General features: G+C 51.3%; 2 protein-coding genes and 1 pseudogene across 2 annotated transcripts; 1 reads left to right on the top strand and 2 right to left on the bottom strand.

Moving 5' to 3' along the window:
• Window positions 1–347: 347 nt before the first annotated feature.
• LOC132085951 (olfactory receptor 14C36-like) lies at window positions 348–1,175 on the bottom strand (annotated as a pseudogene).
• Window positions 1,176–9,656: 8,481 nt separating this feature from the next.
• Window positions 9,657–10,481, bottom strand: LOC132085952 (zinc finger protein 239-like). The gene has a single exon (XM_059491414.1). The coding sequence runs from the start codon at window positions 10,479–10,481 to the stop codon at window positions 9,657–9,659; it is 825 nt and encodes a 274-aa protein (XP_059347397.1).
• A 13,768-nt stretch (window positions 10,482–24,249) lies between these two features.
• LOC132085970 (olfactory receptor 14A16-like) lies at window positions 24,250–25,182 on the top strand. Its single transcript, XM_059491435.1, has one exon. It carries the CDS (start codon window positions 24,250–24,252, stop codon window positions 25,180–25,182), a length of 933 nt encoding a protein of 310 aa, XP_059347418.1.
• Window positions 25,183–25,413: the final 231 nt, after the last annotated feature.

Here is a 25,413-nt window from a genome sequence, read left to right on the forward strand (position 1 = left end):
CTGCTGGGCACAGCTGCTGGGCCAGCACTGATCTGCCCCCAGCTCTGCACACAGACATTGCTGCTGCAGCTGCAGAGAAGGCAACAAAAGGGCATCTCTGCAGAAAACTCTGCTGGGAGATCCTTTAGTTCCTTTAAAGCCACTGAGAGCGCCGCCCCTCATTGACACAGTCGGTGTCCATAAAGAAGGTGGAGAGGATCAAAATGAGAAATGGCACAAACATTGACATTTATTTGTGGACAATATGAAAAATATAAAACAACAAAAATCAACCCTCCAAATGAAACCATCAAGAAGTATCGAAGATTACTTTTATTACAAGTGATTTGCAGAAATTACCCAGCAGTTTAATGTTTCTGAAACCATCCAGTCATCAGTTTCCTCACAGAAGCCTTGAGCTCCTGGTTCCTCAGGCTGTAGATGAAGGGATTCAGCACTGGAGGCACCACCGAGCACAGAACTGACAGGGCCAGATCCAGGGATGGGGAGGACATAGAGGGGGGCTTCAGGTGGTAAATTGAGCTGATGGTGACAAATAGACAGACCACTGCCAGGTGAGGGAGGCAGGTGGAAAAGGCTTTGTGCCGTCCCTGCTAAGAGGGGATCCTCAGCACAGCCCTGAAGATCTGCACATAGGAAAAAACAATGAACATAAAACAACCAAATAGCAAACAGACACTAACTGCAATGAGTCCAACTTCCCTCTGGTAGGATTTGGAGCAGGAGAGCTTGAGGATCTGTGGGATTTCACAGAAGAACTGGCCCAGGGCATTGCCATGGCACAAGGGCAGAGCAAATGTATTGGCTGTGTGCAGCAGAGCATTGAGAAAGGCACTGGCCCAGGCAGCTGCTGCCATGTGGGCACAAGCTCTGCTGCCCAGGAGGGTCCCGTAGTGCAGGGGTTTGCAGATGGACACGTAGCGGTCATAGCACATGATGGTCAGGAGGAAATACTCTGCTCCAATGAAGAACATAAAGAAAAAGAGCTGAGCAGCACATCCAGTGTAGGAGATGTCCCTGGTGTCCCAGAGGGAATTGTGCATGGCTTTGGGGACAGTGGTGCAGATGGAGCCCAGGTCAGTGAGGGCCAGGTTGAGCAGGAAGAAGAACATGGGCGTGTGCAGGTGGTGGCCGCAGGCTACGGTGCTCATGATGAGGCCGTTGCCCAGGAGGGCAGCCAGGGAGATGCCCAGCAAGAGGCAGAAGTGCAGGAGCTGCAGCTGCCGCGTGTCTGCCAATGCCAGCAGGAGGAAGTGCCTGATGGAGCTGCTGTTGGACATTTGCTGTGCCTTGGCATGGGGATCTGTAAGAAAAGTAATCATGGAATAGTTGGGTTTGGAGAGGACTTGAAATATCCCAGCACAGCCTGGGGGCACTTCCCCCCCTCTGCCTGCTCAGGGCGCTGCTGCCTGGAGCTGTCCCTGCCAGCAGCTGCTTCCCTGTGCCCAGGGCTGGGACCTGCCAGTGCTGCCAGAGCCCAGCCCAGCCCTGGGGGCTCAGCTCTGCCCTGCAGACCCCTCCCAGCTCTGGCACTGCCCAGGGGCAGCTCTGGCTCTGCAGGCTCTGATGGCAATGTCAGAGTAACCCTGAGGAGACTGGAAAAGTGACAAAGATGCCGCCTGTAAGGGGCCCTGTGCTGATTTTCGTCAGCGTCTGGTTTATTCACATCTGAGATAACTTTTTTTTTTTTCCTAAATGTGAACTGAGAGATTAATATCTGTGTGCAACTTCCCATTTAGGAAACCCACAGTAGTAGAATAAAAAGCATGATTTTCTCTTTTATGCAGCCCCTGCCTTGCTGTGCTCCCTGTATATTCTATTTATTCTATTTGCAAATATTTGGCAGTTTAATGCCGTGCTGGGAGCAGTCCTGAACAATGCAGCATCCACCCCACACAAGGAGAAAACTTCCAAGCCTGACCAGCTGTCTCCTCCCAACCAGATCTTGTACCCCATCACTGGGAGCAGCTGCCAGGGCTGGCTGAGAACTGTCCCTGGCAGGCAGCAGAGTCCCTGCCCAGCACAGCGCCCTGGGCTGCAGGACCCTGCTCTGCAGGACAGCCCTGGGCACCCCTGGCTCTCTGCACAAGAGACAATCAGAGAATGTACTCACAGGGTCTGTAGGCATTGGGATGTTCCAACTTAAGGAGATGGCTCCAGGAGCTGCAGCTGCATTGTCCTGCAGCCAGAGGTTCCTGTGCCAAGGGCTGGCAGTGATTGTGCCCCAGGCACTTCTCAGCACCTTCCCAGCCCTCACTGATTGAAGCTCTCTGTGCCTTTGTGCTGTGCCCGGGATGGCTGCAGGCAGTGCCCCAGCCCTGCTGGGCTGGCAGGAGAGCTGCTCATCAAGAGAAATGTGCTTTTGAAGCTCCTCTTGGTTACCAGGAGCTGCCTCTGTGCCAGGAGCCCAGCCCAGCTCAGCAGCACAGACACAGCACAAGGACATTAATGAGCCTCTGGGGCTTTGTGCTCAGGCCCTGAACATCAGTTCCTTAGAGGGAGCTAAGAAACCTCTCCAGAACTCCAAGGCAGAATCCAACTCCAAAGTTTCTTGGACTTTTAATGGGTCCCACTGAGGAACACAAATGAGAAAGTGTCCCCAGGCTCCAGGCAGAGCAGAGAACTGGAGGCAGTGATGACAGGTGGGGACAAAGAGAAGCCAAGTCTTGGTGCCCTGGGGCACAGCAGCAGGGTCTGTGCCACCAAGGGCTGTAAGGAGACACCTTGTCCTGAGGCACTAGCACAGTCCCAGCCAGGCTGGGCACTGGCAGCCCCTTATCCTGCCCTCAGCATCCCCCCCCAGCCCACATCCCAGTGGCCTCAAGGATCTGCTGGAAGGAGTCCCCGGGAAGCCTTGCTCAGGAATGGCCCTGGGGGCTCCTGAATGCTCACAGAGTTTTTCAAAGGTCTTTGGGTTTGGTTTTTGCCTTGGAGTCTCTGAGAGGCTTGTGCAATCATGGCCTCCAATTATCTGCTGTAATTAGTCCCTGGAGAGGCTTTGTCAGTAACTACACTTTGTGGGCTCATTAATGCTTCAGGGTACTTCAATTATTTTAGGGTACTTGGTGTTTCCCTTTAGATAGAGACTCTGTGAGAGGTTTGTGCAATCATGGCCCCAATTATCTGCTTTAACCAGTCCCTGGAGAGCTTTGTACTGACACTCAGTGGAGCTCATTAATACTTTAGGATACTCAAGGTTTTTAAAGTACTTTGGATTTTTCTTTCCACACTGTATCTCTGAGAAGTTTTTGTGCCATCCTGGCCTCCAAATCTCTCCTCCAAGAAGTCCATGAGGAGCCTGTGTAGCAGATGGACCTCAGTTGGACACATCAATGATTTGAGACACTTTGGGGTTTTTTTCTGAGTTTGACTCCTGGAAAGGTTTTTGCAATCTCCTCTCAGGCCCTAAGATTCCAGGGCTCAGTTCCAAATGCACCACGGGGCTCATTAGGATCAAACAAGTCCTGACAAACCATGGCTCTGCCTTGATTTCCCTCTGCTCTCATTCAGTTAATCAGAAATATTTCTGTAGTGGTTTTGGTTCACCAATTTGAGATTTCTTGGAGCATGCAGCATTTATTGTTGTGGGTCCAGTGTGGGCTAATTACCAGTGCACTCACTAGAATATACTTACTCATTTCCTCCTGTGTGATAAGATTAGGAGAACAGCAAAGCAGGCTCAAAACTTTAAGAGGGTATAAGGAAAAGTTCATTAATAGCAACTAAAAGAAAGAGTAATAAGAACAAAACTTTCAGAACACTTCTCCTCTCCCTACAACCTTTTCTTTCTTACTGACAGTATAAAGAGACAAACCTAGAATTTTCAGTCAGTTTAACCCTACTAGAATAGTCTTTCTTGAGTTCACTTAGGGAGAGGAGTCTCTTTTTCATGCTATGGAGACTTCTCCAGAAGAAACACTTCTGTTGTGGCTCTCAATTTCCATGAATAGCAACTGCCCAGAAAAATCTGCAATTGTGACATCCGTCCCAGTTGTTCAAAGCTCTTTTACAGTTGTGTTTGTGGGCCATGTCAACTTATGGGGTATTAGTTTAAAGATGAGCTGTGTAAGAGCAAAGGTTCTCCTCATCTATTTCTGAAATCATCTTCATCTCTGAGAACAGAGATCTTTTTCTTCTCCCTTGGAAAGCACAGGATCTCATCACTCTTCACTTTTTCAGTGTTCTAACTTCTCATGGGATCACAGCTACTTTGACATTTGCTACTTTAGCATGGAGGCCTTTGCTGAACAAGTCATTTCCTCGTACTTTTCAATGTGATACGGGGAAAAAGAGAGTCTGATGTATCAGTTACATCCTTCTCCATAGCTTTACAAGAGGATTTCAGCCCCAAGATCAGGACATCTCCTCATCCCTCCCATCTGGGACAAAACTTCCTCTTCACTGACCTCGGTGTCTTCATGTTGCTCCTCTATGTGCCTGCACTTTGTCCTTTTCTCTCACTCGAGGGAGGATGGAAGCACTGAAAGAGTTCATATCTCACCCGGGGCCTGCAGATAGTTCCATGACCCCAGCTGGGCTCAGTACTCGCAGCCAGACCTGCTCCCTGTTCCCTCGGTTCCATGGGGCCCCACAGTGTCCCAGTGGTCCCTTGCTTCCATGAGGACCTGAGGTGTCATAATGCCCCCTTGGTGACACGAGGCCCTGAAGGGTCACAATGGTTTTCATGGTTCCATCAGGCCCCACAGACTCATAATGGTCTCTGGGTCCATGGAGCCTTTCTGTGTCACCATGGCACTTTGGTTCCATGGGCTCCAGTGGTGCCACAAGGATCCCCTTGGTTCCACGAGGTCCCCAGAGTGTCCCAGGGATCTTCCTTCTTTCCCAAGGAAAGAACCCAGCCCCAGAGTTGCAGGGGCATCCGCCAGAGGCCAAGGCCAGCCAGACTTGACGGTACTGACAGATTTACCTGGGAGCAACCCTTGGTATAGGGAATTTTGGAGGTGGAATCCCAATTTCAGACATGGACATCTGGAGGAGAAGGATGGTTCTTTTACATAGGAAGAAAAGCAGGGAACACCGATATTTGAGGGGCAAATGAAAGGTGGCCATCAGAGGCCTAAGTCAGCCAGACCTCTCTGTTCTAATTGCTTTTGTATGAAAGCAACCCTTGGATATAGGGAATTTGGGAGGTGGAATCCCAATTTTGGCCATTTCTTTGTAGATAAGAACGACAGCTCTTTTTCATAGGAAGGAAAGCATGGAGCCCAAGTGTTTCAAAGGCAAAAGAGGGGACAGGTGGCTCCTGTCCTGGCTCCCAAGCCAGCCAGGCCTCATTGTCATGGCAACTTTTGTCATGGAGGGTCCTTGGATATCAGAGGAGAAATCTCACTTTTTTGACCTTGGACTCCTTGAGAAGAAGGATGGTTCTTTTCCATAGGAAGGAAAGCATCGAGCCTCAGTGTTTTGAGGCAGGTGAGGAACAGCTCCCAAGTGGCAAGGGCAGCTAGACCTGTCTGGCTTTCATTTGGGAGCAATCCTTGGATGTACAGAGTTTTGGAGGTAGAATTCCAGGTTTGGCTATGGGCACTGGGTCAGGATGGATGGTTTTTACCAATAGGAAAGAAAAATGCCAAGTCTAAGTGTTTTTGAAGAAGATGAGAGGTGGCCACCCTTAGGCCAACAGAGCCACACCTGTCTGTCCTGGCACCTTTTATCTAGGGAGTCTCCTTGGACATAGGGCATTTTGGAGGTGGAACATCAATTTTGGCCGTGGGTGCCTGGACAGAAAAAGAGTTCTTTTCATTAGGAAGGAAAGCACAGAGCCCCAGTGTTTCAGGGGCAGTTGAGTGCCAGCCCTCAGGAAGACAAGGCCAGCCAGATTTGTCAGTCCTGGCAGCTTTTTTCTGGGAGCTATCCTTGGATATTGGGAATTCTGGAGGCAGATTCTCAATTTTGGCCATGAGCACCTGGTCGAGATAGATGTTATTTTCCCCTCGGCAAGAAAAGCACATGGTCCCAGGGTTTCAAAGGCATAGGAGAGGTGGCCCCTGGGTGGCCAAGGCAGGCAGACCTGTCTCTTCTGGCAGATTTCATCTGAGAACAATCTGTGCATATATGGAAATTTGGAGGAGGAATTCAAGTTTGGCCATGCTCCCCTGGAGGAGAAGGACAGTTCTCTCCCATAGGACAGAAAGCCAAGAGCCCCAGTGCTTCAGGGGCTGATGAGAAGCAACCCTCGACATGCCAAGGTCAGCCAGACCTGTCAGGTGATTGCTAGGAGGCCCAGCCAGCCAGACCTGTTCCATGTTCTCTTGGTTTCATGGGACACCACAGTGTCACAATGGTCTCCTTGGTTCCATGAGGCCCTGGAGTGTCACAATGTTCTCCTTGATTCTGTAGTGTCACAATGGCTCTGTGCTCCCATGAGGCCTTGCAATGTCACAATGGCTTCATGGTTCCACAAAGCCCTGATGTGTCACCATGGCCCCTCGGCTCCATGCGCCCTCGCTGTGTCACAGTGGCTCCTCTGTGACACTACGGGCTGCACAAGGTCACCATGGACCCTTGGTTCCTTGGGGCCCCCAAGTTTCACAATGGTCTCCTTGATTCCATGAGGCACCACAGTGTCACCATGGCCCCTTGGTTCCATGAGGTTCCGTAGAGTCACTGTGGTGTCCTTGGACATGCATTGTCACAACTGACCCTTGGTTCCATGAGGTTCTGTAGTGTCACCGTGGTCGCTGTCAGAGGCTGGATGAGATCGATGTCCCGAGACACCTTGGGATGCTCGGAATGCCCGTGTGGGGCCAGGGCTGGGTCAGGTTTGTGGTGGAACAGAGTCCCGCCCCCAGCCCTGGTCTGGCAGAGCTGTCAATCACACAGCAGGGGCTGTGCTAACCCAGCTCTGATTAGCCCAGATGTTAATCAATCAATCAATCAATCACACACCAGCAGCTGGTGCCTACCCTGGCTCTGATTGGACAAGCAACTGGCAGTCCCACCCCAGGGGCAGGCCCATGAAGGCCCAGGGGGTTAACAGCTGGAGCACGAGGGCAGCCCATGGTCTGGATCCTGCCTTCTCCTGGGGTTTCTCTGTTGGTGATGCTGGAACCCCAGCAGTTGGTACCTATGTGCGTCTCTTTCTATGGATCTTCTGTCTTTCTGTTGTTCTCTATTTCTTCCCCTTCTAATCCTACTTACCTGGAGCATTTTGGGGTAACTTCACATGTCAAGGATTAAAGGGTTTTAGGTTAAATGTGTGGGAATCCAAGGCACAGGGAATATTTCTCTGTCTGCTCTAAAGGTGTCCTGACCCCCAGAGAAATGCTGCCTTTAACCGTCCCCCATGGAGAGTACTTCCAGGACTTTGAGACAGATTAGAATTTACCAAAGTCCAAAATAGATTAGAGGGTAGTATAGCATGTGCTTTGGGTGAGAAATTTAGGTCTTGGGATTTTTAATATGATGTAGATAGGAAGCAAGATGGAGGAATTTGGATGTAGTCCATTTCATCTCCTTCATCTACTCCATGTTCTGCAGTGTTGGTGGCACAGGGTCATTGGTCGAGGAAAGCACAGTGTAGAGGTTATGTGGACAGTCAAGGGATGAGTAATTGGTAGATAAGTAGAAATAATATACATTTTAAGACTTAATTGGTGAGACAACTTTAAAAGACCTTGAAACCGTACATTTTGGAACCATTTTGAGGTGTTTGTCCAGGCTGCTTAGCCTGGTATGCACAGCATGCAAAACTTTAGAGAAGATAACAATACACAAGAAGCTGAAGACCAAAAAAGTCCTGTGCATCTCCTTTTACCTGGCACAGAACTGCTACAGGACGGTTTCCCACATCCAGAGAGCGCCCACAAAGGCTGAATGTAAAACAAACATCAATAACTGGCACCTTGACAATATTTATAATAGGTTGTTTTTTCCATAAAGTTGTTTAATGAAGAATGTTGTCTTAATTAGCCAATCATGTGAAATGTGTTGATTAAAGGACCAATGAGGTCCATGTGTAGCAAACTAAGGTATAAAAGAAGAGGATTGAAAAAAGGGTGGCTTTGAGCCCTTAGCCTTCAGATCTGAGTCTGTGTCATCTCTGATTCAACAATGCCATTTGGGGATCTATGGAGGCTATTGGGGATCCTTTCTGCACCTTGTGACCCAACAGGAGCTTCTCTAATAAACTTTGCCTGAAGCTCCCACTGTGCCCATGACAGAAATGCCTGTGAGTGTCTGGGACATCCTGGCTCTTTGGCAGCCTGGAGACTCCTGGGATGTCCCCGTGGAGCCCCTGTGAGTGCCTGTGACAGATCGGTGCCTTTGCAGCACATCCCAAGGTCCCCTGGGATGTCACCATGGAATGGCTGTGACTGCCTCTGACCACACGGCTCTTTACCATCCCCAGAAAGCCATAGGGGGGTGTCCATGGAGCCCCTGTCTCTGCCTATGACATTCCAGCTCTGGAAGAGCCTGGAGACTCTTGGAAAGTCCCCAGGGAACCCCTGTGATGGCCTGTGACAAATCTGATCCTTAGCAGGCAACTACCACCAGGACTCTGTTGCTATGGTCAGTTTCCATGGCAACCATTCCTAGTCCCCTGTTGCTATGGGCAGTCCCTTGGCAGCTCCATGGAGACCCCATGCCAGGGGTGGTTGCCATGGACACCAGCTCAGACCTCCAGCCAGAGCCCGTTGCCATGGCAACCATTGGCAGCCCCATTCCCAGGCTCATGGGGTCCCAGAACCACAGAACTGGCTGAGTTGGGAGGGACCCATCAGGATCCTCCAGTCCATCTGCTGGCCCTGCACAGGACACCCCAACAATGCCAGCCTGGGCCTGGCAGCGCTGTCCAAATGCTGCTGCAGCTCAGAGAGCCCTGGAGCTGGGACCCTTCCCTGGGGAGCCTGGGCAGGGCCCCAGCAGCCTCTGGGCAAAAACCTTTTCCTGACATCCAACCGGAGCCTGCCCCGACTCAGCTGCAGCCGTTCCCTCCACTCCTGTCCCTGAGCACCAGAGGGAAGAGCTTCCCACAGCCCCAGCCGGGGACCCGCTCCCAAGGCTGTTGCCATGGCCACCAGGGCTGGGACCAGCTGGGATGCTCGGTTTCCACAGGCCGGGGTTCGGGAATGGGATTCCCCAATTTCCTGCTCCTGCTAAAACCGCTCTGCCCTCACTGCCCTCCCGCCTCCCATGGAAAGCACAAAAGGCAGAGATCCTGGGCTGGGATAAGAACAATTCATTGGGAACAGCAACGAGATAAGAAATATACAGAACAGAAACAATATTGATAAGAGAAGGGATAAATAAAACTTTACAGGGAAGGGATAAATAAAACTTTACAGGGAAAACTAAAACACAACTTACTGGGTCTCCCTGGCCACAATTTCCCCCTGCCTGGAAAGGGCACTCCTCTCCTAAGGGAAAGAGACATAGAGAGTTCCTTTCCTGCCCCTGGCAATAACCTGAGGTGGGAGTGAATGTAATGACAGGGCCATGGCCAGACCCTCATGTTCTTCAATCCCACATCATGTCAAGGGCAGGGGCAGGACAACAGGCAGGTGTCTTCCCAGCATGGATCACAGGGAAAATGGATCACAAGGGCTCTTCTCAATGTGGGTTCTCCCATGGGTGATGAAGATAGAGCAGTGCATGAAGCTGTTCCTGCAGCTGGGGCATTTGCAGGGCCTCCCTTACTGGTGGCTCTGTTGGTGTCTTGTCAAGTGAGAGCTCTGGGTGAAGCTCTTCCCACACTGGGGACACTCGAAGGGCCTCTCCCCATGGTGGATGCGCCGGTGCCTGATGAGGGTGAAGTTGTGCTTGAAGCCCTTCCCACAGTCTGGACAGCAAAATGGCCTCTCATCTGTGTGAATCCGCTCATGCAAGAGGAGATGGGAGCTGATGTGAAACCTCTTCCCACATGTGGCGCACTGGTAGGGCCCCTCCCCTGTGTGGATGCACTGGTGCCTGATGAGGTAGGAGCTGTGGTTGAAGCCCTTCCCACAGTCAGGACAGCAGAAGGGCCTCTCCTCCGAGAGAATCTGTGGGTGCTGGAGGAGCCTGGAGCTGGTGTGAAACCTCTTCTGACACTGGGGGCACCCACAGGGCCTCTCCCCAGTGTGGATGCCTTGGTGGGTCACGAGGGTGGATTTGTAGCTGAAGCCCTTCCCACATTCCCCACACTCGTAGGCCCAATCCCCGGTGTGGATCATGTGGTGGCTGACCAGGTGCTTGCTCTGTTTGAAGCTCTTCCCACACTGCAAGCACTTGTGGGGCTTCTCCCCATCACGAAGCTGCTCATGAACCAACATCTCTGAGCTCTGCCTAAAGCTCTGTCCCCCTTCCTGGCTCTGGGTGGTTCTTTCTTCCTCAGAGAATCCTGGGCTGGCTTTGGAGCCCCTCCTCCTGTGGGATCTCTGTGGCATTTCCTCCATGTTGGATTCCTCTGCACTAGAGTCGCTCAAAACGGCCTCTTTCACAAGGTTCTGATGTGGAGATTTTTCCTCCCTGGTCTCCATCCTCAGCTCCTTATCTGGGGAAGGAAGGAGAAAGAGAGGATGGGATTTGCCTCCGTGCCAGAGGGAAGGGGATCCCCCCAGTGCATCACTGGCAGGATGGCATTGGCACCAGGGTTGTCCTGCAGCCGGGGGCTGTGCTGGGCTGGAAGCTGGAGCAGGAGAGAGGGGGAAAGGAGCACTGACTTCCTCCTCACCTGCCTGGGTGTCCCGGGGCATCTTCCTCTTCCTCGCAGCTTTCTCCTCCATCAGGTGAAGGTTTGGGATTGAGAAATTTTGTTTTGGGAGGAAAACAAGGGATGAGCACATTGAGTTTTGTATTTGTTTGACAGCAAACATGAGGGAAAGTCTAAATCAGAATTAAAATTTAATAAGAAAATTAGGACCAAGGCAATGATACAGAAACACTGCCTTAAACTGACAGAGTCAGGATATAACCTGACACCCTGTGGGTCAGGGTGGTGGCAGCAGTCCCATTAAATGGTGGCTGCAGTCCTGTTGGAGTGATGAACGTGACTCTGTCAAAGCAGTGGTCCTGCAGAAGGGTCTGGTCTTCCTCTGAAGGTCCAGTGGTGGTTATGGAGCTCTTGTCCTCTGGGAATCCAGTAGGCAAGCTGCTCCTGGTCTTTCATACCTCAGCTTATATCCAGGTAGGAATGCTTGGTTCCTCCCCCTGGGCGGAGCATCCCACAATGGGATGATGGAATTTTATCAGTCCTGCAGTGTCAATCAATGGCCCATTCACAGAAGATATCTCCCTTGGAGGGCGTTATCAGGGGTGAGTCATGGAAGAGATAAAGAACACTGCCCCACCTGTTCATAACAGTTGATGAAGATGGGGATTGAAAACATGCATTTGGTTACATCTTACATTGCACCCTGAAACAGCGGGGTAATCCCTGCTCAGGGGGTGAACACCACCCCCCTTACCCAAACTGGCTCAGGTGTAAAACCCCCACCATGGGATGGCAACACACACATAGGGGAGAAAGTCACACTTGCCCTGCTCCAGGGGAGGTCTCTGTCCCTGTCACTCCCTCTCTCTCCCCCCCTTTTCTCTTTTTTCGATCTCTCTCTCTACCTCACTTTTACTGTTTAATAAAATCTACTTTGGATTTGGTCTCGTTAGCACCTTAATTGGGGCAGAGGCATCTCTCTACCAGTTTTCTTAACCATATTGCAACAATATTTTGGCACAGTGAGTTCAGCCACTGTTCTTTGACCCCAAGTGCCTTTGAGTACAGCATGGTTCCCTCCACTGAGGAGGTTGTGTGGTTCTTTCTGAAAGAACTCTGGGAAACATGGACACAGCTTCCTTTGAGCGACTCATGGGAGAACTGATGAGGAAAATGGCCATTGTGGGTGGCCAGGGTAAAGTAAATGTTTTGTTGTCCTTCCGGAACAGTTTGTTAAAATCACTGGAGGAAAGGGAGCAAATGTTACCAGAGAGACTGACCAGGTTCATTCACACTGCGGTGAGGAACACAAGGCTGCTGAAAGTTCTATAAGATGCCCAGCCCAAGTTGCTAAATTTCCAAATAACTCCGGCCAGGGGTCTCTGGGAGGATTTTTTTGGAGAGTGTTCAGAGCTGGCAGATCTCTTGAGCCCCAGATATGTCCAGGCTCCCTAAGAGGAGCTTTTTCAGGGGCAGAGGACCTGTGATCACCCCTCGGGAAGGTCCCGGCAGTTCCAAATAGGGATGGCCCGTTACTGAAGGGGCGGGACATTGATTCTGGGGATCCCCATGAGAGCCGGGGCTGTGGAACGGGGGACCCCCGGGGTGGGGAGAGGGGAAGGGGCAATAGCGGAGCTGGGGGACCCCCGGCAGCCCGGAGATGAGGCGGAGACAGGACCCCCTGACCCTGACAGGGGCGTGTCCTGGGGTGGCTTCATGATGCTCGTACTGCATCAGTCTATTTAGCCCAGAAATGAGTTCTGCACCTTTAAGGCTGGTTCTGAGAGTGAAGGGGAGGAGGAAGAAGCTGCAGTTTGTTTTCAGAAACTGCACTCACTCCTCTACATTCCATCTGCTGGATGGAGAGACAGCAGGACAGAGCTCTCCTTTGCTTTTAGTTAGTTTTTAGGTCTCTGAGGCAGAGAAGTTCCCTGGACTGTGGGTTTTCTTTTTCTTTGGAGCTGTTTAAACCTGCTCTGGACTGAACACCCAGAGAGCACCGACAGCATGCACCTTTGGCCCACCTGGCCGGGCCTGGGCCGTGGCATTTCCAGTGCTGAAGGGGCTGATAAGAGACTGATAAGAGACTGATAAGAGACTGATAAGAGGCTGAGTGAGCTGAGCTACAGACCAAGGAGACTTTATGAATTTCTCATCTCTTTTGGAGTAGCAGGAGGTAGTATTGCTTAATATTGCTCAATTTTTTTGCTGGTGAATGCTTTGCCTGTTAAATAAAGGGCTTTTTTACTAGTCTCTGAGGAAATATTTTCCCAAACTGGCCGAGGGTTGGGCTGCTGAATCTGCATTCTAGAGGAAACTCCTTTTGGAGGTTTTCAACCAAATTTGCCCTAAACCAGGACAGGGTGGTGGAAAGAAGGGGGAACCCCAAGTGGCTGGATTGAGGGGAGGCTGGAGAGGGGGACCCTGGGACTCCAAAAACTCCCAAAATCCAAAAGCAGGACCCTGGAAAGGGGGGATCCCCAGCAGCCCTGAGATGGGGGACCACCAGAACCTGAGAGGGATGAAACTGGACATGGGACACTCCTGGTAGACTTTTTTTATTCATTCTTGATTTTGGGACATCAGGTGACTTCTAGAGATGGACTTGGGCAAGAGGAATCCCAGACTGAAGGCATTCACACCTTGTTTTTCCCCAGACTATCTCATAGAGACATCCCCCCTGTCTCACTCTGGGTGAGCTCAGTCCCAAACTTGACCCAGATCCTGGTCTCAATCTCATTCCACATTTAGACATCCCCACAGTTCTGTATTTTATCTCATCCCAGTCTCAGACTTGTCTAGCCCCAGACCCAGTCCCAATCCCAGCCTTAAATCCAATCCCACTTTTAGCCTTAACCCCAATCCTAGCTCTAATCCAAATCTCAGCTCCAACTCCAACCCAAGCCCCAGTTGCAGCCCCTTCCTAAATCCTCAGCCCCAAACCAAATCCCAGGTTCAGCCCTTCTGGGGCTTTGGGGGTGTCTCTGTCCCTCTGACCCCAATGATGTTTGGGTGGGGTCACAGCAGGGCTGAGAGGGACAGAGACCCCCCAGCCTCCCCAGGTGTGAGAAGGTCGGAGAGCCCCCCCAGCCCCGAGCACCCTCAGCGGTGAGAGGGACACAGAGCCCCTGGCCCCCAGCCCTGCACAGGCATTGCCTGAGGCCAGAGGGATGGAGACCCCCCAAGCATCCCTCAGGACACGGGGACAGAGACCCCCAAGCATCGCCTGGGCTGAGAGGGACAGAGACTGCCCCGAGCACCCCCTGGCACAGGAGTGAGAGGGAGGGAGACCCCCCAGGAATTCCCTGGGGTGAGAATGATGGAGACCCCCAGGGGAATGGCCTGGGGAGAGAGGGACAGGGACACCCCCTGGGGAATGGCCTGGGGTGACAGGGAAAGGGACACTCCCTGGGGAATGGCCTGGGGTGACAGGGACAGGGACCCTCCCCAGCCCCTCCCAAGCATCCCCCAGGGTGAGAGGCACAGAGCATCCTCTGGGCACCGGACAAAATAAACTTTACAGAAATCAAACTTAACTCTGCATAAAATACTTTGATGAATATTTGCTTTTCCCACAAGTCACGTGATGAAAACGCAAACAAATCCCAAAATTTTATAAACTGACAATAGAAGCTATTTTGTGGCAAATCCAAATTCCATTGGTCCTGCACAGCTCCAGCTCAGCTGCTGGCACATTCTGATAAAAGAAAAGTGGAAATTAGGCCCAATACAGCATATGAAAAGGAAGGGGAAGCTCTGTGTAGCTGTCACAAAGGTGACAGGGACAAAGAGAAAAATTATTCTAACATTTGGCAAAGTCACCCAGCCTGTGAAAAAGCATGACTGGGACAGAGACCTCACCTGGAGGGGGACAAGTGTGACATTTTCCCCTGTGTGTGTGGCCTTCCCATGGTGGGGGTTTTACACCTGAGCCAGTTTGAGTAAAGGGGGTGGTGTTCAGCCACCCAAGCAGGGATTACCACACAGTTTCAGGGTGCAATGTAAGATGTAACCAAATGCATGTTTTCAATCCCCATCTTCATCAACTGCTATAAACAGGTGGGGCAGTGTTCTTTATTGCTTCCATGACTCACCCCTGATAACGCCCTCCAGGGGAGATATCTTCTGTGAATGGGCCATTGAGTGTCACTGCAGGACTGATAAAATTCCATCATCCTATGGTGATATGCTCTGCCCAGAGGGAGGATCCAAGCATTTCTACCTGGATATATTCTGAGGCTTTTAACACCAGGAGCACCTTGCCTGCTAGACAGTAATTCTGGTTTAGACCCTCCCCAGGTTTGCCTTCTAACCAGTACAAAATTTAGTGTACTCATCCCTTGTTTTCCTCCCAAAACAAAATTTCCCATTCCCAAACCTTCACCTGATGGAAGAGGAAGCTGCAAGGAAGAGGAAGATGCCCCAGGACACCCAGGCAGGTGAGGAGGAAGTCAGTGCCCCTTTCCCCCTCTCTCCTGCTCCATCCCCAGACCAGCATGGCCCCCGGCTGCAGGACAACCCTGCTGCCAATGCCATCCAGCCGGGGATGCACTGGGGGGATCTCCTTCCCCTTCCCTCTGGTACGGAGGCAAATCCCATCCTCTCCTTGTCCTTCCTCCTCCAGAAAAGCAGCTGAGCATGGAGACCAGGGAGGAAAAATCCCCATGGCAGAACCTCGTAAAAGAGGCTGTTTTGAGCGGCTCCATAGCCCAGGAATGTGGTGTGGAGGAAAAGCCCCAGAGATCTCATAGGAGGAGGGGCTCTAAACCCAGCCCAGGGGGCTCTGAAGAGGAAAGACCCACCTTGAGCCAGGAAGGTAGACAGAGCTTCAACCAGAGTTCGAAGCTGGTGGTCCATGAGCAGCTTCATGATGGGGAGAAGGCCCACAAGTGCTTGGAGTGTGGGAAGAGCTTCAGGCAGAGCAGTACCCTGATCAGCCACCAGTGCATCCACACTGGGGAGAGGCCCTATGAGTGTCCTGAGTATCAGAAGAGGTTTCAGGCCAGCTCCCATCTCCTCTGCCACCAGCGAAATCACACAGAGGAGAGGCCCTTCTGCTGCCATGAGTGTGGGAAAGGCTTCAAGAAAAAAATCCATCCTTATCACCCATCGGCACATCCATACTGGGGAGAGGCCCTAAGACTGCCCCACATCATGAGAAGAGCTTCTCCATGAGCTCGGACTTGACCAGACACCAATGGAGTCATCAGTAAGGAAGTTCTGTGAGTGCCCCAACTGCAGGAAGAGCTTCATGCCCAGCTCCAGTTTCTTTCCCCATTGGAAGTCACATTGAGAAGAGCCCTGGTGATCCATGTTCTCTGTGATCCATGCTGGGAAGACAGCTGTCCCTTTTCCTGCCCCTGCCAATGACATGATGTGGCAGTGAAAACATGAGGGTCTGCCCATGGCCCTCTCATTACATTCACTCCAACCTCAGGTTATTGCCAGGGGCAGGAAGGGGGCTCTCTCTCTCTCCCCAGAGGAGAAGGGTGTCCTTTCCAGGCAGGGGGAATTACGTGGCCAGGAAGAGCCTGCTGTTGATATTGCAGTTTTCCCTGTAAATAGCTTTTCTTATATCTTCTGTTATCAATATTGTTTCTGTTCCATTTTTTCCTTATCTCGTTGCTGTTCCAAATAAATTGTTCTTATCCCAGCCCGCGATCTTTGCCTTTTGTGCTTTCCCTGGGAGGCAGGAGGGCAGCGAGGGCAGTGCAGTTTTAGCAGGAGCAGGAAATTGGGGAATCCCATTCCTGAACCCTGGCCCGTGGAAACCGAGCATCCCAGCTGGTCCAAGCCGGGTGGCCATGGCAACAGCCTTGGGAGCGGGTCCCTGGCTGGGGCTGTGGGAACATCTTCCCTCTGGTGCAAGGACAGGAGTGGAGGGAACGGCTGCAGCTGAGTCGGGGCAGGCTCAGGTTGGATGTCAGGAAAAGGTTTCTGCCCAGAGGCTGCTGGGGCCCTGCCCAGGCTCCCCAGGGAAGGGTCCCAGCTCCAGGGCTCTCTGAGCTCCAGCAGCGTTTGGACAGCGCTGCCAGGCCCAGGCTGGCATTGTTGGGGTGTCCTGTGCAGGGCCAGCAGTTGGACTGGAGGATCCTGATGGGACCCTCCCAACTCAGCCAGTTCTGTGGTTCTGGGATCCCATGAGCGTGGGGATGGGGCTGCCAATGGTTGCCATGGCAACGGGCTGTGGCTGCAGGCCTGAGCTGGTGTCCATGGCAACCACCCTGGCATGGGGTCTCCATGGAGCTGCCAAGGGACTGACCATAGCAACAGGGGATTAGGGATGGTTGCCATGGAAACTGACCATAGCAACAGAGTCCTGGTGATGGTTGCCATGGAAACTGACCATAGCAACAGGGTTCTGGTGGTGGTTGCCTGCTAAGGATCAGATTTGTCACAGGCCATCACAGGGGTTCCCTGGGGACTTTCCAAGAGTCTCCAGGCTCTTCCAGAGCTGGAATGTCATAGGCAGAGACAGGGGCTCCATGGAGACCTCCCAAGACCTCCCAGGGCTTTCTGGGGATGGTAAAGAGCCCTGTGGTCAGAGGCAGTCACAGCCATTCCATGGTGACATCCCAGGGGACCTTGGGCTGCAAAGGCACCGATCTGTCACAGGCACTCACAGGGGCTCCACGGGGACATCCCAGGAGTCCCCAGGCTGCCAAAGAGCCGGGATGTCCCAGACACTAACAGGGGTTTCTGTCATGGGCACAGTGGGAGCTTCAGGCAAAGTTTATTAGAGAAGCTCCTGTTGGGTCACAAGGTGCAGAAAGGATTCCCAATAGCCCCCATAGATCCCCAAATGTCATTGTTGAATCAGAGATGACACAGACTCAGATCTGAAGGCTAAGGGCTAAAAGCCACCCTTCTTTCAATCCTCTTCCTTTATATCTTAGTTTGCTACACATGGACCTCATTGGTCATTTAATCAACACATTTCACATGATTGGCTAATTAAGACAACGTTCTTCATTAAACAACTTTATGGAAAAAGCAACCTATTATAAATATTTTCAAGGTGCCAGTTATTGATGTTTGTTTTACATTCGGCCTTTGTGGGCACTCTCTGGATGTGGGAAACCCTCCTGTAGCAGTTCTGTGCCAGGTAAAAGGAGATGCACAGGACTTTTTTGGTCTTCAGCTTCTTGTATATTGTTATCTTCTCTAAAGTTTTGCATGCTCTGCATACCAGGCTAAGCATGCTGGATAAACACCTCAAAATGGCTCTAAAATGTACGGTTTCAAGGTCTTTTAAAGTTGTCTCACCAATTAACTCTTAAAATGTATATTATTTCTACTTATCTACCAATTACTCATCCCTTGACTGTCCACATAACCTCTACACTGTGCTTTCCTCGACCAATGACCCTGTGCCACCAACACTGCAGAACATGGAGTAGATGAAGGAGATGAAATGGACTACATCCAAATTCCTCCATCTTGCTTCCTATCTACATCATATTAAAAATCCCAAGACCTAAATTTCTCACCCAAGGCACATGCTATACTACCCTCTAATCTATTTTGGACTTTGGTAAATTCTAATCTTTCTCAAAGTCCTGGAAGTCCTCTCCATGGGGGATGGTTAAAGGCAGCGTTTCTCTGGGGGTCAGGACACCTTTAGAGCAGACAGAGAAATATTCCCTGTGCCTTGGATTCCCACACATTTAACCTAAAACCCTTTAATCCTTGACATGTGAAGTTACCCCAAAATGCTCCAGGTAAGTAGGATTAGAAGGGGAAGAAATAGAGAACAACAGAAAGACAGAAGATCCATAGAAAGAGACGCACATAGGTACCAACTGCTGGGGTTCCAGCATCACCAACAGAGAAATCCCAGGAGAAGGCAGGATCCAGACCATGGGCTGCCCTCGTGCTCCAGCTGTTAACCCCCTGGGCCTTCATGGGCCTGCCCCTGGGGTGGGACTGCCAGTTGCTTGTCCAATCAGAGCCAGGGTAGGCACCAGCTGCTGGTGTGTGATTGATTGATTGATTGATTAACATCTGGGCTAATCAGAGCTGGGTTAGCACAGCCCCTGCTGTGTGATTGACAGCTCTGCCAGACCAGGGCTGGGGGCGGGACTCTGTTCCACCACAAACCTGACCCGGCCCTGGCCCCACACGGGCATTCCGAGCATCCCAAGGTGTCTCGGGACATCGATCTCATCCAGCCTCTGACAGCGACCACGGTGACACTACAGAACCTCATGGAACCAAGGGTCAGTTGTGACAATGCATGTCCAAGGACACCACAGTGACTCTACGGAACCTCATGGAACCAAGGGGCCATGGTGACACTGTGGTGCCTCATGGAATCAAGGAGACCATTGTGAAGACCTCATGGAACCAAGGGTCCATGGCGACCTTGTGCAGCCCGTAGTGTCACAGAGGAGCCACTGTGACACAGCGAGGGCGCATGGAGCCGAGGGGCCATGGTGACACATCAGAGCTTTGTGGAACCATGAAGCCATTGTGACATTGCAAGGCCTCATGGGAGCACAGGGCCATTGTGACACTACAGAATCAAGGAGAACATTGTGACACTCCAGGGCCTCATGGAACCAAGGAGACCATTGTGACACTGTGGTGTCCCATGAAACCAAGAGAACATAGAACAGGTCTAGCTGGCTGGGCCTCCTAGCAATCACCTGACAGGTCTGGCTGACCTTGGCATGTCGAGGGCTGCTTCTCATCAGCCCCTGAAGCACTGGGGCTCTTGCCTTTCCTTCCTATGAGAGAGAACTGTCCTTGTCCTCCAGGGTAGCATGGCCAAACTTGAATTCCTCCTCCAAATTTCCATATATGCACAGATTGTTCTCAGATGAAATCTGCCAGAAGAGACAGGTCTGCCTGCCTTGGCCACCCAGGGGCCACCTCTCATCTGCCTTTGAAACCCTGGGACCATGTGCTTTTCTTGCTGAGGGGAAAATAACATCTATCTCGACCAGGTGCTCATGGCCAAAATTGAGAATCTGCCTCCAGAATTCCCAATATCCAAGGATAGCTCCCAGAAAAAAGCTGCCAGGACTGACAAATCTGGATGGCCTTGTCTTCCTGAGGGCTGGCACTCAACTGCCCCTGAAACTCTGTGCTTTCCTTCCTAATGAAAAGAACTCTTTTTCTGTCCAGGCACCCACGGCCAAAATTGATGTTCCACCTCCAAAATGCCCTATGTCCAAGGAGACTCCCTAGATAAAAGGTGCCAGGACAGACAGGTGTGGCTCTGTTGGCCTAAGGGTGGCCACCTCTCATCTTCTTCAAAAACACTTAGACTTGGCATTTTTCTTTCCTATTGGTAAAAACCATCCATCCTGACCCAGTGCCCATAGCCAAACCTGGAATTCTACCTCCAAAACTCTGTACATCCAAGGATTGCTCCCAAATGAAAGCCAGACAGGTCTAGCTGCCCTTGCCACTTGGGAGCTGTTCCTCACCTGCCTCAAAACACTGAGGCTCGATGCTTTCCTTCCTATGGAAAAGAACCATCCTTCTTCTCAAGGAGTCCAAGGTCAAAAAAGTGAGATTTCTCCTCTGATATCCAAGGACCCTCCATGACAAAAGTTGCCATGACAATGAGGCCTGGCTGGCTTGGGAGCCAGGACAGGAGCCACCTGTCCCCTCTTTTGCCTTTGAAACACTTGGGCTCCATGCTTTCCTTCCTATGAAAAAGAGCTGTCGTTCTTATCTACAAAGAAATGGCCAAAATTGGGATTCCACCTCCCAAATTCCCTATATCCAAGGGTTGCTTTCATACAAAAGCAATTAGAACAGAGAGGTCTGGCTGACTTAGGCCTCTGATGGCCACCTTTCATTTGCCCCTCAAATATCGGTGTTCCCTGCTTTTCTTCCTATGTAAAAGAACCATCCTTCTCCTCCAGATGTCCATGTCTGAAATTGGGATTCCACCTCCAAAATTCCCTATACCAAGGGTTGCTCCCAGGTAAATCTGTCAGTACCGTCAAGTCTGGCTGGTCTTGGCCTCTGGTGGATGCCCCTGCAACACAGGGGCTGGGTTCTTTCCTTGGGAAAGAAGGAAGATCCCTGGGAAACTCTGGGGACCTCGTGGAACCAAGGGGATCCTTGTAGCACCACTGGAGCCCATGGAACCAAGGAGCCATGGTGACACAGAAAGGCTCCATGGACCCAGAGACCATTATGAGTCTGTGGGGCCTGATGGAACCATGAAAACCATTGTGACCCTCCAGGGCCTCGTGTCACCAAGGGGGCATTATGACACCTCAGGTCCTCATGGAAGCAAGGGACCACTGGGACACTGTGGGGCCCCATGGAACCGAGGGAACAGGGAGCAGGTCTGGCTGCGAGTACTGAGCCCAGCTGGGGTCATGGAACCATCTGCAGGCCCCGGGTGAGATATGAACTCTTTCAGTGCTTCCGTCCTCTATTGAGTGAGAGAAAAGGACAAAGTGCAGGCACATAGAGGAGCAACATGAAGACACCGAGGTCAGTGAAGAGGAAGTTGAGTCCCAGATGGGAGGGATGAGGAGATGTCCTGATCTTGGGGCTGAAATCCTCTTGTAAAGCCATGGAGAAGGATGTAATTGATACATCAGACTCTCTTTTTCCCTGTATCGCATTGAAAAGTATGGGGATATGACTTGTTCAGCAAAGGCCTCCATGCTAAAGTAGCAAATGTCAAAGTAGATGTGATCCCATGAGAAGTTTGAACATGGAAAAAGGGAAGCGTGATGAGATCCTGTGCCTTCACAGGGAGAAGAAAAAGATGTCCTCAGAGATGAAGATGATTTCAGAAATAGATGAGGAGAACCTTTGCTCTTACACAGCTCATCTTTTAACTAATACCCCATTAAGTTTACATGGCCCATAAACACAACTGTAAAAGAGCTTTGAACAACTGGGACGGATGTCACAATTGCAGATTTTTCTGGGCAGTTGCTATTCATGGAAATTGAGAGCGACAAGAGAAGTGTCTCTTCTGGAAAATTCTCCATAGCATGAAAGAGAGACTCCTCTCCCTAAGAGAACTCAAGAAGGACTATTCCAGTTGGGGTAAACTGACTGAAAATTCTAGGTTTGTCTCTTTATACTGTCAGTAAGAAAGAAAAGGTTGTAGGGAGAGGAGAAGTGTTCTGAAAGTTTTGTTCTTATTACTCTTTCTTTTAGTTGCTATTAATGAACTTTTCCTTATACCCTCTTAAAGTTTTGAGCCTGCTTTGCTGTTCTCCTAATCTTATCACACAGGAGGAAATGAGTAAGTATATTCTAGTGAGTGCACTGGTAATTAGCCCACACTGGACCCACAACAATAAATGCTGCATGCTCCAAGAAATCTCAAATTGGTGAACCAAAACCACTACAGAAATATTTCTGATTAACTGAATGAGAGCAGAGGGAAATCAAGGCAGAGCCATGGTTTGTCAGGACTTGTTTGATCCTAATGAGCCCCGTGGTGCATTTGGAACTGAGCCCTGGAATCTTAGGGCCTGAGAGGAGATTGCACAAACCTTTCCAGGAGTCAAACTCAGAAAAAAAACCCAAAGTGTCTCAAATCATTGATGTGTCCAACTGAGGTCCATCTGCTACACAGGCTCCTCATGGACTTCTTGGAGGAGAGATTTGGAGGCCAGGATGGCACAAAAACTTCTCAGAGATACAGTGTGGAAAGAAAAATCCAAAGTACTTTAAAAACCTTGAGTATCCTAAAGTATTAATGAGCTCCACTGAGTGTCAGTACAAAGCTCTCCAGGGACTGGTTAAAGCAGATAATTGGGGCCATGATTGCACAAACCTCTCACAGAGTCTCTATCTAAAGGGAAACACCAAGTACCCTAAAATAATTGAAGTACCCTGAAGCATTAATGAGCCCACAAAGTGTAGTTACTGACAAAGCCTCTCCAGGGACTAATTACAGCAGATAATTGGAGGCCATGATTGCACAAGCCTCTCAGAGACTCCAAGGCAAAAACCAAACCCAAAGTCCTTTGAAAAACTCTGTGAGCATTCAGGAGCCCCCAGGGCCATTCCTGAGCAAGGCTCCCCAGGGACTCCTTCCAGCAGATCCTTGAGGCCACTGGGATGTGGGCTGGGGGGGGATGCTGAGGGCAGGACAAGGGGCTGACAGTGCCCAGCCTGGCTGGGGCTTTGCCAGGAGGCCCCAGGGCCTCAGGACAAGGTGTCTCCTTACAGCCCTTGGTGGCACAGACCCTGCTGCTGTGCCCCAGGGCACCAAGACTTGGCTTCTCTTTGTCCCCACCTGTCGTCACTGCCTCCAGTTCTCTGCTCTGCCTGGGGCCTGGGGACACTTTCTCAGTTGTGTTCCTCACTGGGACCCATTAAAAGTCCAAGAAACTTTGGAGTTGGATTCTGCCTTGGAGTTCTGGAGAGGTTTCTTAGCTCCCTCTAAGGAACTGATGTTCAGGGCCTGAGCACAAAGCCCCAGAGGCTCATTAATGTCCTTGTGCTGTGTCTGTGCTGCTGAGCTGGGCTGGGCTCCTGGCACAAAGGCAGCTCCTGATAACCAAGAAGAGCTTCAAAAGCACATTTCTCTTGATGAGCAGCTCTCCTGCCAGCCCAGCAGGTCTGGGGCACTGCCTGCAGCCATCCCGGGCACAGCACAGAGGCACAGAGAGCTTCAATCAGTCAGGGCTGGGAAGGTGCTGAGAAGTGCCTGGGGCACAATCCCTGCCAGCCCTTGGCTCAGGAACCTCTGGCTGCAGGACAATGCAGCTGCAGCTCCTGGAGCCATCTCCTAAATTTGGAACATCCCAATGCCTACAGACCCTGTGAGTACATTCTCTGATTGTCTCTTGTGCAGAGCAGCCAGGGGTGCCCAGGGCTGTCCTGCAGAGCAGGGTCCTGCAGCCCAGGGCGCTGTGCTGGGGCAGGGACTCTGCTGCCTGCCAGGGACAGCTCTCAGCCAGCCCTGGCAGCTGCTCCCAGTACTGGGGAACAAGGTCTGGGTGGGAGAAGACAGCTGGTCAGGCTTGGAAGTTTTCTCCTTGTGTGGGGTGGATGCTGCATTTTTCAGGACTGCTTCCAGGATGGTATTTAATGCCAGAACAAATAGATTATACAGGGAGCACAGCAAGGCAGGGGCTGCATGAAAGGGAATTTCCTGCTTTTTGAATATACTGTTCTGGGTTGCCTAGATAGGAAAGTGCACATAGATATTCATCTCTCAGTTCAGGTTGAGAAAAAAACCCCCAAAAAAACCCCAAAATTCTCTCAGATGTTAATAAACCAGGCAGTGACAGAAATCCTTGCAGGGCCCCTTAGAGGCAGCATTAGTGTTGCTTTCCCAGTCTCTTCAGGGTTCCTGTGATGTTGCCATCAGAGCCTGCAGAGCCAGAGCTGCCCCTGGGCAGTGCCTGACCTGGGAGGGGTCTGCAGGGCAGAGCTGAGCCCCCAGAGCTGGGCTGGGCTCTGGCAGCTCTGGCAGGGCCCATCCCTGGGCACAGAGAAGCAGCTGCTGGCAGGGACAGCTCCAGGCAGCAGAGCCCTGGGCAGGCAGTGGGGGGAAAGTGCCCCCAGGCTGTGCTGGGATATTTCAAGTCCTCTCCAAACCCAACTGTTCCACGATTACTTTTCTTACAGATCCCCATGCCAAGGCATTGCAAATGTCCAACAGCAGCTCCATCAACCACTTCCTCCTGCTGGCATTGGCAGACAAGCGGCAGCTGCAGCTCCTGCACTTCTGCCTCTTGCTGGGCATCTCCCTGGCTGCCCTCCTGGGCAACGGCCTCATCATCAGCGCCGTAGCCTGCGGCCACCACCTGCACACGCCTATGTTCTTCTTCCTGCTCAACCTGGCCCTCACTGACCTGGGCTCCATCTGCACCACTGTCCCCAAAGCCATGCACAATTCCCTCTGGGACACCAGGGACATCTCCTACACAGGATGTGCTGTACAGCTATTTCTGTTTGTCTTCTTCATGGGAGCAGAGCTTTCCCTCTGGACCATCATGTGCTATGACCGCTACGTGTCCATCTGCAAACCTATGCACTACGGGACCCTCCTGGGCAGCAGAGCTTGTGCCCACATGGCAGCAGCTGCCTGGGCCAGTGCCTTTCTCAATGCTCTGCTGCACACAGCCCATACATTTTCCCTGCCCCTGTGCCATGGCAGTGCCCTGGGCCAGTTCTTCTGTGAAATCCCACAGATCCTCAAGCTCTCCTGCTCACACTCAAACCTCAGGGAACTGGGACTTCTTGCTGTTGGTGCCTTTTTAAGTTTTGGTTGTTTCGTGTTCATGGTTTTCTCCTATGTGCAGATCTTCAGGGCTGTGCTGAGGATCCCATCTGAGCAGGGACGGCACAAAGCCTTTTCCACCTGCCTCCCTCACCTGGCTGTGGTCTCCCTGTTCATCAGCACAGCCACGTTTGCCTACCTGAAGCCCTCCTCCATGTCCTCCCCATTGCTGGATCTGGCCCTGTCATTTCTGTACTCGGTGGTGCCTCCAGTCCTGAACCCCTTCATCTACAGCCTGAGGAACCAGGAGCTCAAGGCTGCAATGTGGAGACTGATGACTGGATGGTTTCAGGAACATTAAACTGCTGGGTAATTTATGCAAAGTGCTTGTAATAAAACTAATCTTTGATGCTTCTTGTGGTTTCCTTCTGGAGGTTCTGTTTCTTTCTTTTAATTTTTTCATATTGTCTACAAAGAAATGCCATTTTTTATACCATTTCTCATTTTGTTTCTCTATTCCTTCACTGTAACCACAGACTGTGTCAATGAGGGGCTGCACTCTCTGTGGCTTTAAAAGAACTAAAGGATCTCC

The sequence above is a fragment of the Ammospiza nelsoni genome, chromosome 34 (genome assembly GCF_027579445.1).
Source record: "Ammospiza nelsoni isolate bAmmNel1 chromosome 34, bAmmNel1.pri, whole genome shotgun sequence".
Classification (NCBI taxonomy): domain Eukaryota; kingdom Metazoa; phylum Chordata; class Aves; order Passeriformes; family Passerellidae; genus Ammospiza; species Ammospiza nelsoni.